Source organism: Spinacia oleracea, chromosome 2 (genome assembly GCF_020520425.1).
Source record: "Spinacia oleracea cultivar Varoflay chromosome 2, BTI_SOV_V1, whole genome shotgun sequence".
Classification (NCBI taxonomy): Eukaryota; Viridiplantae; Streptophyta; class Magnoliopsida; order Caryophyllales; family Amaranthaceae; genus Spinacia; species Spinacia oleracea.
This window is the reverse complement of record NC_079488.1, coordinates 88,495,068-88,510,926: the sequence shown is the minus strand read 5'-3', so window position 1 is coordinate 88,510,926 and position 15,859 is coordinate 88,495,068. Positions and strand designations below refer to the sequence as shown.

General features: G+C 36.9%; 2 protein-coding genes across 2 annotated transcripts; both read left to right on the top strand.

Annotated features, from left to right (window-relative positions):
- Positions 1–3,711: 3,711 nt before the first annotated feature.
- Positions 3,712–8,153, top strand: LOC110789603 (uncharacterized). Its single transcript, XM_056835535.1, has 4 exons — positions 3,712–3,872; positions 3,952–4,046; positions 4,380–6,203; positions 6,587–8,153. The coding sequence occupies exons 2-4, from the start codon at positions 4,041–4,043 to the stop codon at positions 7,940–7,942; spliced, it is 3,186 nt and encodes a 1,061-aa protein (XP_056691513.1). The 5' UTR covers positions 3,712–3,872; positions 3,952–4,040; the 3' UTR covers positions 7,943–8,153.
- A 3,219-nt stretch (positions 8,154–11,372) lies between these two features.
- LOC110776119 (uncharacterized) lies at positions 11,373–15,696 on the top strand. Its single transcript, XM_021980678.2, has 4 exons — positions 11,373–11,630; positions 12,711–12,778; positions 14,524–14,610; positions 15,331–15,696. The coding sequence occupies exons 1-4, from the start codon at positions 11,516–11,518 to the stop codon at positions 15,352–15,354; spliced, it is 294 nt and encodes a 97-aa protein (XP_021836370.1). The 5' UTR covers positions 11,373–11,515; the 3' UTR covers positions 15,355–15,696.
- The last annotated feature ends 163 nt before the right edge of the window (positions 15,697–15,859 follow it).

Genomic DNA, 15,859 nt, shown 5'->3' with positions numbered 1-15,859 from the left:
TCTCACCGGTAAAGGTAAAGTTCGGGGTAAGAGATTCTTGTTTATGGTTTTCCTCTGTTTTTGGGTTGTTTCTCTAGTTTCCTGGGATTTTAGAGTTCGTTAATACCAAAGCTTTCCTTGTCGCCGCCGTTTTGTAGTGTCGGTCACGCCGATCTTAACGGTAAAGGTAAAGATTAGGTTAGGTTTGAAGGAAACATGTCCTTCACCCAATGTGTATTAGTCTAATACCAAGGTTCAGATTAATTACGAACAATTAATTCAGTGAGATCAAGTGATCGGAACAGCTGGCTGGAGCAATGCTTCCGATCAGTGAGTTCTAATCTATATTAGGTTCACAACTTACTCTTGGCTGAACCTATAATGTCACACCATTGACATGTAACAGATCATCGGATTAAATGAATCGGAAATTCATTTAATAGCTTTCCGGAAAACTAGTTCGGAAAAACATAAATATATGATATGACGTTGGATCGGAATCGTATATCGTATTGCATATATTCGTAAGCTAGGCGAAAAGAATAATCATGTAGTACGACATTGGATCGTCAAGTACTATACGATAAATAATCACCGTAAGGCATTGGACGCAAATACGAGAATTGAAGGCAACGTTGTCGGCCCAACGAGCCAAGCGCGCAAGCGCACAAGGCCCATCAGGCGCAGCAGTGCGCCAGCGCGTACAAGCGAGGCCCAAGCCTTTGGCTGGGCGCGAGCGCGTGCACGGATCAGCAGCAGCAGCGCACACAGCGCGGCCCAAGGCCCAACGCCTGTGTGGCTGTGCGCGTATGGGCTTGTGCGATGATTGCTGGCCGGTTCTTGCCCTTTGTGGCTTGGTCGGTTAGTGTTATAACCAAAAGGTTATAACATTAATCCAATACATGTTTTTCCATACAACACGCAACCCTAATCAGTTTCTAACCTTAAAACAGATAAACCCTAATTCTCTCAGTGCCTCCGTTAGAAGTGTTCTTCCCAAAAGAAAACTATCTTGAGTGACTTCTAAGCCATCGATCTCAAGACGGATCTGAACATGTCGGTGAACCAAGTAGAGGAACGACATCTGGAGTTCTTGTTCGTGCTCGTGATTCGTTGAACTAAAGAAAACACGCTACAAACGTAAGTATTGCTTAATTTGTACTTTATACATGCTTCCTGGCTTTGGGGTTATTCCGCTATCATGTTATGTATTTAACTGTAAACCCCTATAGTGGTATCATGATCTACATGTATTCAAAGTACTTATTATCATGTTTTATATCTTTGTGATTATTGTCGATTTTTTCTGAATTTTTTCGTGAATTTCCGGATTATTGGATAAGTCGTAAAAAGTGATTCTGAATTCGTCAAATGTCGGAAATTCGATTTTTCTGACCCTAATCTGATTGAAAACGGTGTTTTAAGATCAAGTCATGTGAACAGAATCTCAAAAACAGGCCCCGAAGTTCGAGTTTTTGGGCCTTTTTTTTAATTAATAAATTAAATCATTAAATTTGGAAATTTTTTCAATTAATTGCCTGACCTAATGAACTCGGAATTAATTAAAATATTTCCCTACCGTTCTTGGGAATATTATGAAGTTATGGTAATTTTTTCGTTCATGAATAATAACTATGAACCCTAATTTCATTTTTACCTAATTTAATGAATTTTAGATCAAAAATTAATTTTATTAATTGGTTAGATCTGAAAATTTATTTAGGTGAAAAGGGGAATATGATTTCATGTTCAAATGGAATATTTAAAAATTTATGGATTAAAATTTTGATTGGATTCGTTAACTTTAATCGATCACCTAAACCAAATTTGATAAAAATCTAATTTTTAAATGTTTAGAACGATTTAAAGTTTTGGATTGAATTATCAAAATCATTCAAATTTTTATTGATGTTCATCATACGTTAAATTTGAATATATGTTAGCCAAGATTTATAAATTTCACGAATTGGATTGTTTGAAATTTAATAAAATCACCTAATACATTATTTTTCGTAATTAAAACGATTAATTTTGTTAATATTATGAAAAAAAAAATCGTGCAATTTTAGTTTTGGATATGAGAAATTGATTTTTTTTTTTTTATAATAATAATCGGACAGCAAGCCGCTTGCACGAAGCAAGGGCTGCTGCCCGTGCGAGACGAAAGGGGAAGCGTGCACACAAAGGCAGCATAGGCGCTAGCCTTGTGTGCGTTGCATGCTTGGTGCGACAAAGCAATGGGTGCGCGCAGAGCTGGGCGAAGCCCTCGAGCGAGCTCGCGGTACGCCACAAGCCAAGGCCAGCGGGAGCTGGGCTGAGGCACTGAGCAGCGACGAGAGCAGCAGCAGCAGCTAGGCGCGAATGCCTATGCGCTGCAGCGCCCTCGTGCCTGCGAGCTGGGCCTTGTGCCTTCGCGTGGGTGCCATGGTGCGACTGCACTGCGCTCCGATGGGCTGGGCGCTTGCCTAGCCCACGATGCACATGATTGTGCGGTTTTTGCTTCGTTTTATTTCAAGGCCAAAATTTTGGGCTTTGGGCTTATTTTTGCACGAAGGGGGCTAACGGTGGACTTTTTGATTATTTTATTTTATTTGACTTGGGCCGGGCCACGAGGTTCATAACTTCAAGATTTGTGAGCAACAATATTACTACTTCGTGGGCAACAATATTACTACTTCTACCAACAAAAGACTAAGAAATATTAGAAAAAGAATTGGAAACATGATATTTAGGCATCTAAAACAAAGTGGAAATGGCTCTGCCATTCCTCGTGCTCACGAATTGCATTGATCTCATTCACACAGTCACTCTCCACAACCACATTATCATATCCACGCTCCGTCGCCAACTGCAGCCCCAAGAGCACGACATCTGCTTCAACCACTTTTGCTTCCCACAAGTCTCCACAATTACATTTTCAATTTTATAGGAATATTGTTTACGTAGTAGTTATTTTTCATGTTACTACATTTTATTCCAAAAAAATCTAACCATACATATCTATATATTTAGCAATTACTAATTCTCTATAATTAAATAAGTCCATGTCCTTATTAGTAATTTTACACAATTCAAACAACTTTCATATACCAGCTATTTACCAAACACTTCTACACAACTAGCTATTACAATCAGCTAGTCAAACAAGCTAGTACAACAGCTAGTCAAAACTGCTAATACAATCCGCTACCGCTAAGAACTAATCGCTAGTTGCCAAACAGGGCCATTATACAGTACAGAAGTACACGGAGTAAATGTGTAACATAAAGGGTATTTTGGTCAACTAAAATTTTAAGTATTGTTAAGGTGTTCTTCATTGGGTTTCTTTGTACTGCATATAGTACTTGGGTTAATTTATTCATTTCTATTTATCACCTATTCCGTACAAAATGTTCTACAACTACGTGTAAACACAAATGTTGGAAGTATTCAAGAACGAAGGAAGTATCTATCTATCTATTACATTATACTAAAACATACACCAAAAGTGGGTTGTAATAGAGTGGTTGTGGAGAGTGATTGTCTCTCTGTCATACAAGCGTTGCGGGGTGGATCGAAGGGTAGCAGCAGCTACACATTGGTGATTGACGATATTTTTTAGGAAAATTTAACAATATTAATCTCAACTATGAGTGGTCTTCTAATATTAATCCCAATTAATAATTATTTCAAAATAATCCTAATTACTTACTTTCCCTTCTTTAAACACTCTAGGTTAACAGGTTACCTTTACGACCAGTTACCTAAAATCTCCCCTCCTCCTTCCTTCAGTAATTTCGAACGTGAACCCCTCTCTCCTCTACTTCGGTTTTCATACTTTCTCTGTATAACTCCATGGTCCTCCCATGAGTAAAATTTTCTCCTCGTCATTTTTCGTTTGTCTTCATTATTGTGTAAGTTGTTGAAACTTGAGTCACTCTCTCTTTTCACTTTTCATTGTCAAGCCAATTTACGAATCTTCCCTTTGTGCAGGAAGATTTGACGCATAATTAAAGGTGTTGTTGGGTGAAATTACGACCTTCAATTATTATTGAACGAATCTGCTGGGTGAACGAATCTCAATGATGGTAAGTTTGTGAATGATAATTGTGGTTGATTAAGCATAATTGAATAAATTAAGAAAGCAGTTGGAAATTTTGTGAGTAATTCGTTCATGTAATAAAGTTTGAATCTTTGTGACTGAAATATTGAGGAATATGAAGTGGGATTTGGAATTCTTATGATTCATAGACAATTGTTTGGAAATATTACATTAAACATCTGACATAATTTTTAAATTTTAATTAATCGTGACTAGTTTTTAATTAGTTTTCATTCTTGTGGGTGATAAGATTTTCTAATATTTTAGTCATTGTTGTTAATTAGCCTTCTAATATATTAATAAACTACTTAATACACAGGAGGCGGGAAAATTAATCACTTTGAAAATTTGGCATTCGGGTTCTTTTAAGAAGAAGGGTTCTGTGTTGGAATTTGTAGGAGGGGGGTATAAGACATTTGAAGTTGATACTGATGAAATGTGTTGGTGGTATTTGGTGGAGTTAGTGGAAAAGTGTGGTAAGGTTTTGAAGGAGGTCGATCATGTATATTACATGGAACCTCGTACCACGAGCTATGAAAAGGGACTGAAGAGGGTGTTCACAGACGCTGATTGTAGGGTATTGATGGAGTATGCAAAGGAAATGAGGTGTGTAGATTGTTATGTGGTGCCTAGTGTTGAAGTACCTAGATTTTTACAGTTACTTGTAGTTGGGATTCACCCAACTCCCTCTCCTGAAGTAGTAAAGAAATTAACTCCTAAAAGAGCCCCACAAAATAATACCAATATGAAAGCCCCTCCCTCAAAAAGTGCTCAACTTTCACAAAGTAATCTGGATGAGTTGAATGTGGTTGTTGCACAACAAGAAAAAGAAACATATCCAGCTTATGAACTTGACAATGAATATGATGCTGATGAGGAGTATGAGGTAGATGACTGCACATATGATGATATTGGCGATGAGTGGAAAGATGAGTTAGAAGGAAGTTGTGATGCATTGGCTGCTCAAGAAATTGAAGAGGCTTTGGTTGAAGATGTAATACATTCAGATGGGGACACGGAAGATGATGAGTATAAGGAATCACGGAAGAATCTTCGATCTTGGAATGCTGATATTTTGAAGATAGCTAGGCAACTTCAGAATGATGTTGAAGATGGGAAGCTTTTAGGTCAGGTTGCATCTCCACAAGCACAAGCACAAGCACAACCACAACCACAACAAGGTACAACTCACCAATCTGATGATTTATGTAGTGAGTACGAGGAAAGTGAGGATGAAATTCATACACCGGGCGAGAGTGAGGATGATGATTTCTCTGGTAAAAGGAGGAGATCTAAGACAGTCGTAGTTAATGCTAGCACTGATTTCACTGAGTTGAGGTGGACTGTTGGTATTAGATTTCCTAATAGAGTTGAATTTAGGGATTGTGTAGCTAGATATGCTATAGCACAAGGTAGGAATCTGACGTTTTCTGTTAGTGATAAAAATAGACAACAACGGTTAGGTGTGAGGTGCATCCCTGGTTGTCCATTTAGAATGTATGCAAGTTGGGAAAGTTCAAGGGCATGTTTTGTGGTGAAATCTGTTGATCACCAACACACTTGCACTAGAAACATGAAGGCAAATCGACAGTTGAAGACTACTTGGCTAGCTAAACAATTTCTGGAAATCTTCAAATCTCGACCTCATTGGCCTGCCGCTGAGATTTGTGAAACAGTGCGGAGAGCATACAAAGTGCTTGTGAGCAGATGGTTTGCTTACAGGGTTAAGTACCATGCTCATAGAATGCTTCATGGCTCAATGAAGGAGCATTACACCAAGGTGGGGAGGTACTTAGAAGCTCTTAAACAGTTGAATCCTAATACTTACTTTAAACTTGAAACCGATCCTAAAACAAACTCCCCTACATTCCAGAGGTTGTTCTGTTGTTTTGATGGTGTGAAACAAGGGTGGGTTGGTTGTAGGAAGGTTTTATGTGTGGATGGTTGCTTTTTGAAAACATTTCTGGGTGGAATGCTTCTGTCTGCAGTTGGTCGGGATGCGAATGAGCAAATGTACCCATTGGCTTGGGCTGTTGTAGAAGGTGAAAATAATGACTCTTGGCAATGGTTTGTTAGTCATTTGAAGATAGCATTAGGAGAAAATGATGGGGCAGGATGGACAATCATCTCAGATGAACATCAGGTACGTACGAGACATATTTTATTGAATTTCTCTTTTGTTTTACATTCCCCTTCATTTTCTGTTCTACTTTATGTTTTTTTTCTTTTGATTTGTATTTGTATTTTTCTATTTTTCTGTTATACTTTATGTTTTTGTTTTCTTTTGATTTGTATTTGTATTTTTCTATTTTTCTGTTATACTTTATGTTTTTGTTTTCTTTTGATTTTTATTTCTATTTTTCTATTTTTCTGTTTTACTTTCAGTTTGCCATATCAGTAAAATCTTCGTAGAATCTTAGTCCTAATATGCTAAGTCCTAAATCTGCTCTCTCCTATATCTGCTAAGTACTAATTCAAGAAAGTTAACCTAAATATGCTAAGTACTTATGTGAATGTATTTGTCAGGGGATTCTGAATGCAGTTGCACAAGAGTTGCCCGAAGCAGAGCATCGACATTGTGCGAGACATATCTTTGCAAATTGGCATAAGAACTTCAAGGGAGATGAAATGAAGCTATTGTTCTGGAAATGTGCAAAGGCATACAATGAAGCTGACTACGATGATGCAATTGAAGAAATGGAGCAAGTTGATCCGGGGGCAGTTGTGTCGTTCAAATCGTACCAACCCAAACTGTTCTGCAGGGCCTTTGTCAAGCCTGACACCAAATGTGATGTTATCCTTAGTAACATGGCTGAAACTTGGAATGGATACATCATTAAGGCTAGAAACAAGCATCTGATATACATGCTTGAAGACATTAGATCAGCTGTAATGCAACGGATGGTTTTGAAGAGGGAAGAAGGTGAAAAGAGGACATCAGCCATCTGTCCAAGGGTTCAACAGAAATTGGAGAAGGAAAAAGAACATGCAGCAAATTGTATGGTTCTTCCCTCGGGCCCGAATTTATTCCAAGTGAGCTACTACATGGATACATTGTCTGTTGACTTGGATGCCAAAAGTTGTACCTGTAAGAAGTGGGATTTGAGTGGTATACCATGTCGTCATGCGGTGGCCGCCATATTTTATTTGCATAATAACGCGGAAGACTATGTTCATGGTTGGTATAAGAGGAACACATTTCTGAACATATATAGTGGAACAATTAGTCCATGTACCGGAGAAAGGCATTGGCCAAAGGTTGAGTTGCCTCTTGATCCACCACCGATCAAAATTGGTCCTGGGAGACCGAGGATCAATAGAAGAAGGGGGCCTCATGAAGATCCTAAAAAATCAGGAAAGTTAACAAAGCATGGAGTGCAAATGAGTTGTAGTGTTTGCAGGTCCGTGAACCACAACAAGAGGAGGTGTCCTGAAAAGGATAAGGTTGTTGAACCCTCTGCAAAAAGACCAAGAGGCAGACCGAGGAAAAATGGAGATGCAAGCAACAATGCAACAACAACAGTACCTACAACTACAACAACATCAGTAACAAATGCAGCAACAGCAATATCAACTACAACAGCAACAACCTGTAGCAGAGCAACTGCAACAAATATTGCTCATCATGACGCGACAGCAGAACCGACAAGAACAGGTAGAGGGGGGAGAGTGATTAGAGGTGGAAGAGGAAGTAGAGGAGGAGGAAGAGACAATAGAGGAGGAAGAGGCAGTAGAGGAGGGAGAGGAGGGAGAGGGAGTAGAGGAGGAAACTCGGGGAGAGGAAGAGCCATCGGTGTTGGAGTCATAGTTGACACTGATGGAAATTCTTTCGTTGGAAGCTGCTCCCAAACTTCTTTTGTTGCAACAACACCACCACCGTGAACTTTGCCTCATATTCACTTAATCTATTTTTATATTGACTTTTCTAAGTTAGTCATATCTTTAGTCTAGTCGTATATTTTGTAAGTCGTACCTTGACTTAAGTTAACTTTGAGGATGATATTTTGGTAACACTTTCATGATGGTAGTTTGGATAAACTTTGATGATTGTAAAAGTTCCTAAAAGTTAATCATGGTAACCTTTTGTCGTATATTTTGTCGTGGTCTTTGTTGTTTATGTTGTTTCTGCTATTTAGATCTGTTGGTTTTTCAGGTTTGCTTCTTGGTTGGACAACCTTCTCAGGCCAAGAAATCAAGTCCAAGTAGATGTTTGACATGTTGTAGGCGTGTTGGTTTGACTGGTTTTTCTGCAGGTGCAAATACATGTTTTGTTCTGCTCATAGGTACTGGCAAGCATGATTGTCAGTTTGTTTATCAGGTTGCTGCTGTTGAGTTACCATAGTTGACTTGCACTGACTTTTTATTTTCCTGCTATTTTCATTTCCTAGTAAAAATCCCTGTACTATTCGGAAAGATGCACTTAATTACATAAATTATTAGTGTGTTAGTTGAACATTTTCAGCCCTTTTTATTAATAAATTAGTAGATGAGATCAATCTTTGTGGTACAATTTCTATCTAAAATATAGGAAATTTGAAAACTTTGCTACGATCTTGAGGATGATACTGATTTGATCTGCTTAAGAGTGTCCAAAAGAATAGACAATGTTGCAATTTTTTGTAGTATGGTTCGCGATATGTGTAATCCTGGCCCCTGCTGCAATTTTTTCCTGGAATGCATCTTTTGTTTTCATTCAAGTTGTTGCAGGTGGGAATGACTTGCAATGTATTTGTAGAGTTGTTAAATATGTAATGAAAGACTTGCAGTGTATTTGTAGAGTTGTTAAATATGTAAATATATGCTTCAATACAGACAAATAAACCAACTGGACTTGAAGGTTTATTTGTCTGTATTGAAGCATATATAATGCTATAGTTTGTTTAATTGCCAGTAACCATGCATGTATATATAATTGTGTCAAGTAGTAATGAAAGGTATCTACAATTCCTTAACAGTTTATTCTTCCTTTTCTCTTTACCCACAATCACCATTAATCAAACATATTATATGCAAGCATATAATTAGTACTTCGCATTTATTGTCTGTTAGCTCCAACTATTCTAGACAAGTTTATTTATTTGGTTTGATCTAGGAGGTTTATATTGGAATAATTAGTTTGGTTATGTTTTATCTTCAATAAAACCATCTGCTAGTGCACCTGTCATTATTTGAATGTATTTCCTGGTTTTGGGTTTTTTCCAACATTTTGTCAAACACAAAATCATAGTAATTCATTGATACAATCAGGTACGAAAGATTATTGCAATTCATTTGAAATGGATCTTGTTCAATACAATTAGTTACTCTGTACTAGTTAAGATTATAACCCAATCAACTAACTTTACGACCAGTCGACCACTACTTGCCATACATTACAAACATCACAACTGAAAAGAAAAAAAAACAGTCCCCCGCAATTCAAAGGTCACTTCCCAGCATTATTCTTATCAACAACGCGAATAAGAAGGGTCCATTGACAAATTTATGGTCTTCTCGTGACTCTGGTTCTCATCTTTATCCACTAGTGACGGAACAATGAGGATTTGCGCACTGCTAATTCAATAACCATTTGCTGCAGAGCCTTTTTTGTGACCTTCAATTTTGCTACTTTCTCTTTCAATTCACTCTTCTCGGGTGCAATTTGATCCTTCACACGCTCCTCTATGAGCTCTTGTTCCCATATGACAAACCCACCGTCCCGATTCTTGAAAAGCAAAATAAAAAGGAATTATTAGCCCTAAAATTCAGAATTCATAATTAAATTACTTAAATTTCTTTAAACAATTGTTTGCCCACAATCCGATTCATGAAAAGGAAAATAGAAAAGGAAGAAGAAGAAGAGAGAGCTTCAAATTCAATGAAGGAAGAATCTGTCGTTATGTTATACTCCGTAATACAGTAACAAGAAGAACGAAGAGGGTGGAAGAAGAAGAAAAAAGAGGGTGGGACCCATAGTTAATAAACTTACCGGCACTAAGGGGTTTTAAATTCAATAAGACTGTTTAAAGAAGGGAAAGTAAATAATTAGGATTATTTTGGAATAATTATTAATTGGGATTAATATTAGAAGACCACTCATAGTTGGGATTAATATTGTTAAATTTTCTTATTTTTTATTATTGTTCATCTTTTGATGATATTAGTTGGTCATTTAATAAGCATAGTGGTAACAATGCCGCTCACACCTTGACCCATTTCCAACTTTGAGATTTCGGAGGTTGTCTACATCGCTGGTAACCAGCGAAATAAGGACCCCATACCCACTTTAAAAAATTAAAATTTTTTGGAAACATGGCCCACCTTTAAATAAATGTGTAAAAGTGTTGTTAACTTGTTATATACTGTCATTTCTAATAAAAGTATTGTCATTGTTGTATATATACTGTCATTGTTGTATTAAAATACTGTCACAATCACCCAAAAAAAGGAAATTATGTATACAACTGTAATGAAATATAAAAAGTAAAGAGACCACTTAAATGAATGGATAAAAGAGTTGCATATTAAATGAATGGGTAAAAGTATGTATACAAGTGTTATATAAGTATTGTCATCGTATGCATAAATACTGTCATTGTTGTATTAAAATACTGTCATTGCTGTACTAATTACTGTCATTGTTGCCCATATGTAGTACTTTGTTTGACTTTTCAACTCATGAGATGAAATTACCATTTTACCCTGGGTATGGGGTAATTGTGCCGCTGGTTACCAGCGATGTAGCCTCCCTCGAGATTTCGCTCACACCTTGACCCATTTCCAATCAGATTTTGGATAAAGAGTGTGGGTTAATAATTTTCCGAATTATTGTGTGAGTGCAGCTGGAGCTGATAACATAAGCTCCCTGGCTTAAATAAAAGTTTGTAAAATACACTTGTTAATTTAAACAAAAGGTCTTGCGCGCACAAGGTGTACAATAAATTTATTGTACACCAAGATAACTTTTACCTATTTTTTTGGAACTTTAACCTAGTTTTGATTAACTTTTATATTAGTAAAAAAATAGTTGATAGAAAACATATTAAAGGTTTAAATGGTTAATTTTATACATTATTAGTGATTTTGAAGAAATACGTTTTACTAAAATGAAAAAACTTATCACTAAAAGTTTAATAACTTTTACCTATATAAGCTTAACTTTTAAGCATTTTGTGTTAACTTTTACTTAGATGTACAATATTTATTGTACACCCTTTGTAAATAAGAATTTGTGTAATTTAAATCATCTGGTTCAGCTGACATGGACAAATCCTACTAAGCAAACATTGCACAATCATAACCGTCCATCACTACACCCCTCATTTTTGTTGATGGAAATAAAATACCCCCTCACTTTGAGGTTAGAACGTGAACCACCGTAAATCTCACCGCCCTCTCCATCTCCTCACTCGGTCTCTCCTCCCTTCGACACTTCTCTTTCGAAGTTCTCTCCTTCTTTCTCTCTCCTCAACAGCCATGGCGGCTCGTATTGTGGCGGCTGCTCGTCAAGCTGCATCCATCACCCGGATCTCCTCCGCTCAACCACCCCTTCCTCGGCTAGTTCAACGCCGTGGTTTTGCTGGCGCGGCCGGTAATTTTTCACTCTCTTATAAATGTCCTTGCAATTTTATTCCAATATTTCGATTTACAAATCATTTGTTTATTTCGATTTGATTTAATTCGATCTTGCTATTACCTACGTGTTTTAGGGTTCGGAATTTGTAGTTTCATTGTTTTTCGGTGATTTTTAGAAGAAAAAGTCAATCCGGTCTGAATAATCGTGGTATTTGGTAGAATATTTAGTGCAATATGTATGATGATCGTGAATTTTATAATTTAGGTGTGTTTTTTAATCGCATCAATTATTGCAACAAACGTAAACTGAATCTTCCTAAAGTCTTTATTTTGTTTGGTTTTTAGTTGAGTTTGGATTTATTTTGATGTAGAGAGAGCCGTAAAGGTAAATGAAGACCGAATTTGATCCAAGTCCACCTTCAAATTTTACCTAAGCTATTTGGGGGATCCACATTCCAGTTAAATATTTATATTAAGCAAAGAAGAATGTGAAATGTAGCTTTTTGATGTTGAACCTCATATCAGAAGGTTTTTATTTGTAGTATATTTTCCTCTTATTGGGTTGGTGTTTGTGTCTTTATTAGATATCACACATCACAGATGGCAGGCTTATTGTTGAACAATTTGAAGAGCTAGGCCACTAGGGTAAATTAGATTAACTACATTGAATACTTATTGAAACCCTTGTTTAGAACAATCCTTTACGTTTCTGGCCGTCTTTCGTATTCGAGCAGTTGTAACTTGTAAGTGTCACTTTTACAATGCATAGTGAGTTGTTGCCATAAATGACAAGTAAACTTAAGTTTCATATCAAGGAAACACGACTTGATTTTGACTATAGAGTTTGCTACGATGTGTGTTTAGTTATGAATATTTTCTCAAAATCCTTCTTTTCATGTTGAATCGCAATCTTCTCATGATAATTAGTTACCTGGTTTCCTGACTTAAACGTTGATATGTCTTTGGTTTTGTAATTCAAGATAAGTGAGAAGTACACTGGAATAGACCACAAAAATCCATTGCCACTTATAAATTGTTGTCAGCTTCTAAATTTTTATGTATGTGTTTCATGATGTGCTTGTATGATCCATTGCAGAACATGGGCCACAAAAGGTAAACTGCTGGCAAGAACCAAAGAATCCTGGTAACTGGAAGGAAGAACACGTGAGTCTCTAATCTGGAGTATTATATATCTTTCTTTTGTACTTCTATTACCAAGCCTGAAGTGATGTTCTTCGTATGTTTAAATGTAAATAATTACGGAAGTTACTTATAAATTGCCGTGTTGCCTGTTCTGGTTTGGTTCTTCAGTTTTATGTTTGATGATAGTCAATTGTTGAAAACCGCCTAACATGTGATGATATTGGAGCAGCTTATTTACTGATTTTGATTTGAATTTCTTGAACAAACTGAATGTATCCAATTATCCATAGAATTACATTCTCCTTCTCTTTATCGCCCCACCTGTTTTCTGATAGTCTTCTACTCTGCTTCTGCAGTGGACTTGTTAATTGTTATCTGATTTATCTCTTAACAAACTCTTGATTTTAATCCCAGATAGGATCATTAAGGCTATTTGTTAATAGCCAAGTAGACATTTTAAAGTCTGTATGGTTGATTCGGACTAGTTAACATTAACAATACGGCCCCTCAATTTATGTCTTGCATGGAGAGAATATTTCCATTGGGATGCTCAAAATGTCCGAATTGGCAGCACTTCGCCCTTCTTTTGAAATAGTAATGTTTGGTTACAAAAAAGACGGGATAAAGTTGGTTGGGGAGGTGGTGTTTAAATGCAGTGATATGTATAGGACAGTTAGGTAACGGACATGTTTATGTTAGTTGTCCCATTTTCTTAGAGCAAGTATTCGGAACAATGCCTCTCACCACCTCCAGTTAAATATCTATTTTAGTAACTGGTTGTTGACTTGGTGTAGTACCATTTATGACGTTTCAGAGATGCACCTTCATATAGTGTTTGGGATGATCTGAACTTTTAAGTCAAGAGAAGCTGTTGGACACTTGGACGAACATAGTTGGTTTTTACTCTGCCTGTTTTCGCTTTCGTTTATCTTACATTCTTACCAAAGTTTCATTTTACAATGTTTGTATAATGATTTTACATTGTAATATTATGTTGAAGTTGTGATCTCAAGGTAGGTAGAGCAGTATACGGGATGGGTCATAATGTTTGAGCTGGGTTCTGCTTCGCAGATGATAGGTGTTTTTTTTAATCTTGGCCGAAACCCTTGCATAACTCCATGAACCCTGACCAAAAATAACCTTAAAATTTTCGTCAGGGGTATTCACGTCGTTTTGTTTTATTTACTAGATACTAGATGCTGCTTGAAGTGTTCAATTATAGCACTTTATAATGTTTTCTGGTCAAGGGCTACCAGAGTGGCTTTTACAGATCACCTCTTACAAACTATGATCGACAGGCCTGCTGCTAATTTTCAATTTTTTTTGGAAAGTTTATCTGATAAATTAATCTGGGGGAACACCACCTAGCCCTGACCAGCGGACCACATTCAGAGTAGTGAGTGGTCAAACAATTGATGTTCCTGTAATTTTTTTTGAAAGTGGCTCAGCTCTACCGGGCAGGCCCAAAAGTTATGTATTTTCTGTATAGGAAAAGTCTTTATTCTGTGTTTGGTCCATCATTTTTTAACTACGAGGAAGATAAGGCAAGATGAATCATTATGTGGTGGACACTGGACAGGGAAGGATATCTTAAGAGAGGCCTTCCAATTGTGCCAATATATTCTTCGACATGTGTGGAAGACAAGAATAGTGACAAAAAAACCCAATGGAAATAAAATTTGTTTATCTTCTGCTGATTTGTTTGACCTTTGATCATGAGATGTTCCTTTTCCTCCATTAACTTGAGTTTATGTTGTATTCTGCAGTTTGTCATTGTATCTCTCACTGGATGGGCATTGGCTATCGGTGGAAGTTACAAGTTCTTTACTAGGGGAAAAGGCAAAACCGAGGAGGTATTTTTCTTTATATTTTTGAGATCCAAATCGCTGCTTGCTAGGATATGCATGGGAGTCATCTTGATTCATTCATTCGATGATATCTGACCTTTCATGTGAAACAATCTTAAGCATGCTAAGAAACAATAGTTTCTCAACTTATTCTGTAGTATTCCCTTTCTGTTTTAAGCTGTCACAAAATAATAGGGCACTATATTTTGTAAGATAAATTTGGAAGTTTCCGCATTAGTGGGAGAAGAAGGCAGAAGAGATAAAAGCAAGTGGCAAGGCGAGGGTAAAAGTGAGCTTGTATATTCCTTCCAAATCTTTCCAACATTAGAAAGATTTGGTTTACATAAAAGGAAGGAATATGAATCCCTCCAATTCCCTTCTCCCCAAATCACATGATCACATCCACACAAGAGAGAATCAATCCCTTTGTCGTTCTCTTTGCTCCCTTTTCCTCCATATTACCCTATACAAATGCACTGTTATTGATACTATTAACTCGATTCCTTGTTGACGATAAACTTATGGAAGGTTGAGTTGTACAATGTGGTGAAGGTAGTTCTTGTATTTTAATTGATTATCTGAAAATGACTCGGCGACTCCTAATAAAATGTAGCCTGTTGTTCAGATTCTGCAAGTGTGGATCTGATATACACCGTACTTGTTTATTGGATAAACATTTGCCTCATATAATTTACTGATTGTTGTTCTTACTCTGCTATACAACAGAAGTTGCTGGAGGCTTCACAGTAGAACATTCATTCATGACCCTCAAAACGCTTTTGCAATAAAGTCAGCACTCGAAACTGTTCAACCAGGTGGATATTTCTGGCATTCCAAATTGTTGCTGGTTAGATAGCTTTTGGAGTAAACAAATGTGAAGAAATGGATTTTTGACAATTTGAAATGTTGACACTAAATTTATTATTGTCTAAAATTAGTGTTGCTTCTCCTTGTACTTTGAAATTACCATAATTTGTTTGCATGATGTTGCCTGGTCTACTGGTTCTGTTGGAGGAAATTAGGGCAGCATACTGTATGTTCGTTTTAATATCTTTTGTTTTAATGGATTTTGAGCAAATAATGTCACCAACACATGTTTTTTTTTCCCCTTTTCCATTGCCAATCTTCCCCTTGAGTGATGTATGAGGTGAAGTAGTCTCCTGATGCTGCAGTTTGGATATGCCCTATGTGTTCGTTATGCTTTGCTTACCTTATGAATTTTGGAGTTAAGCCCAAAATAAGGACCTATCTTTTG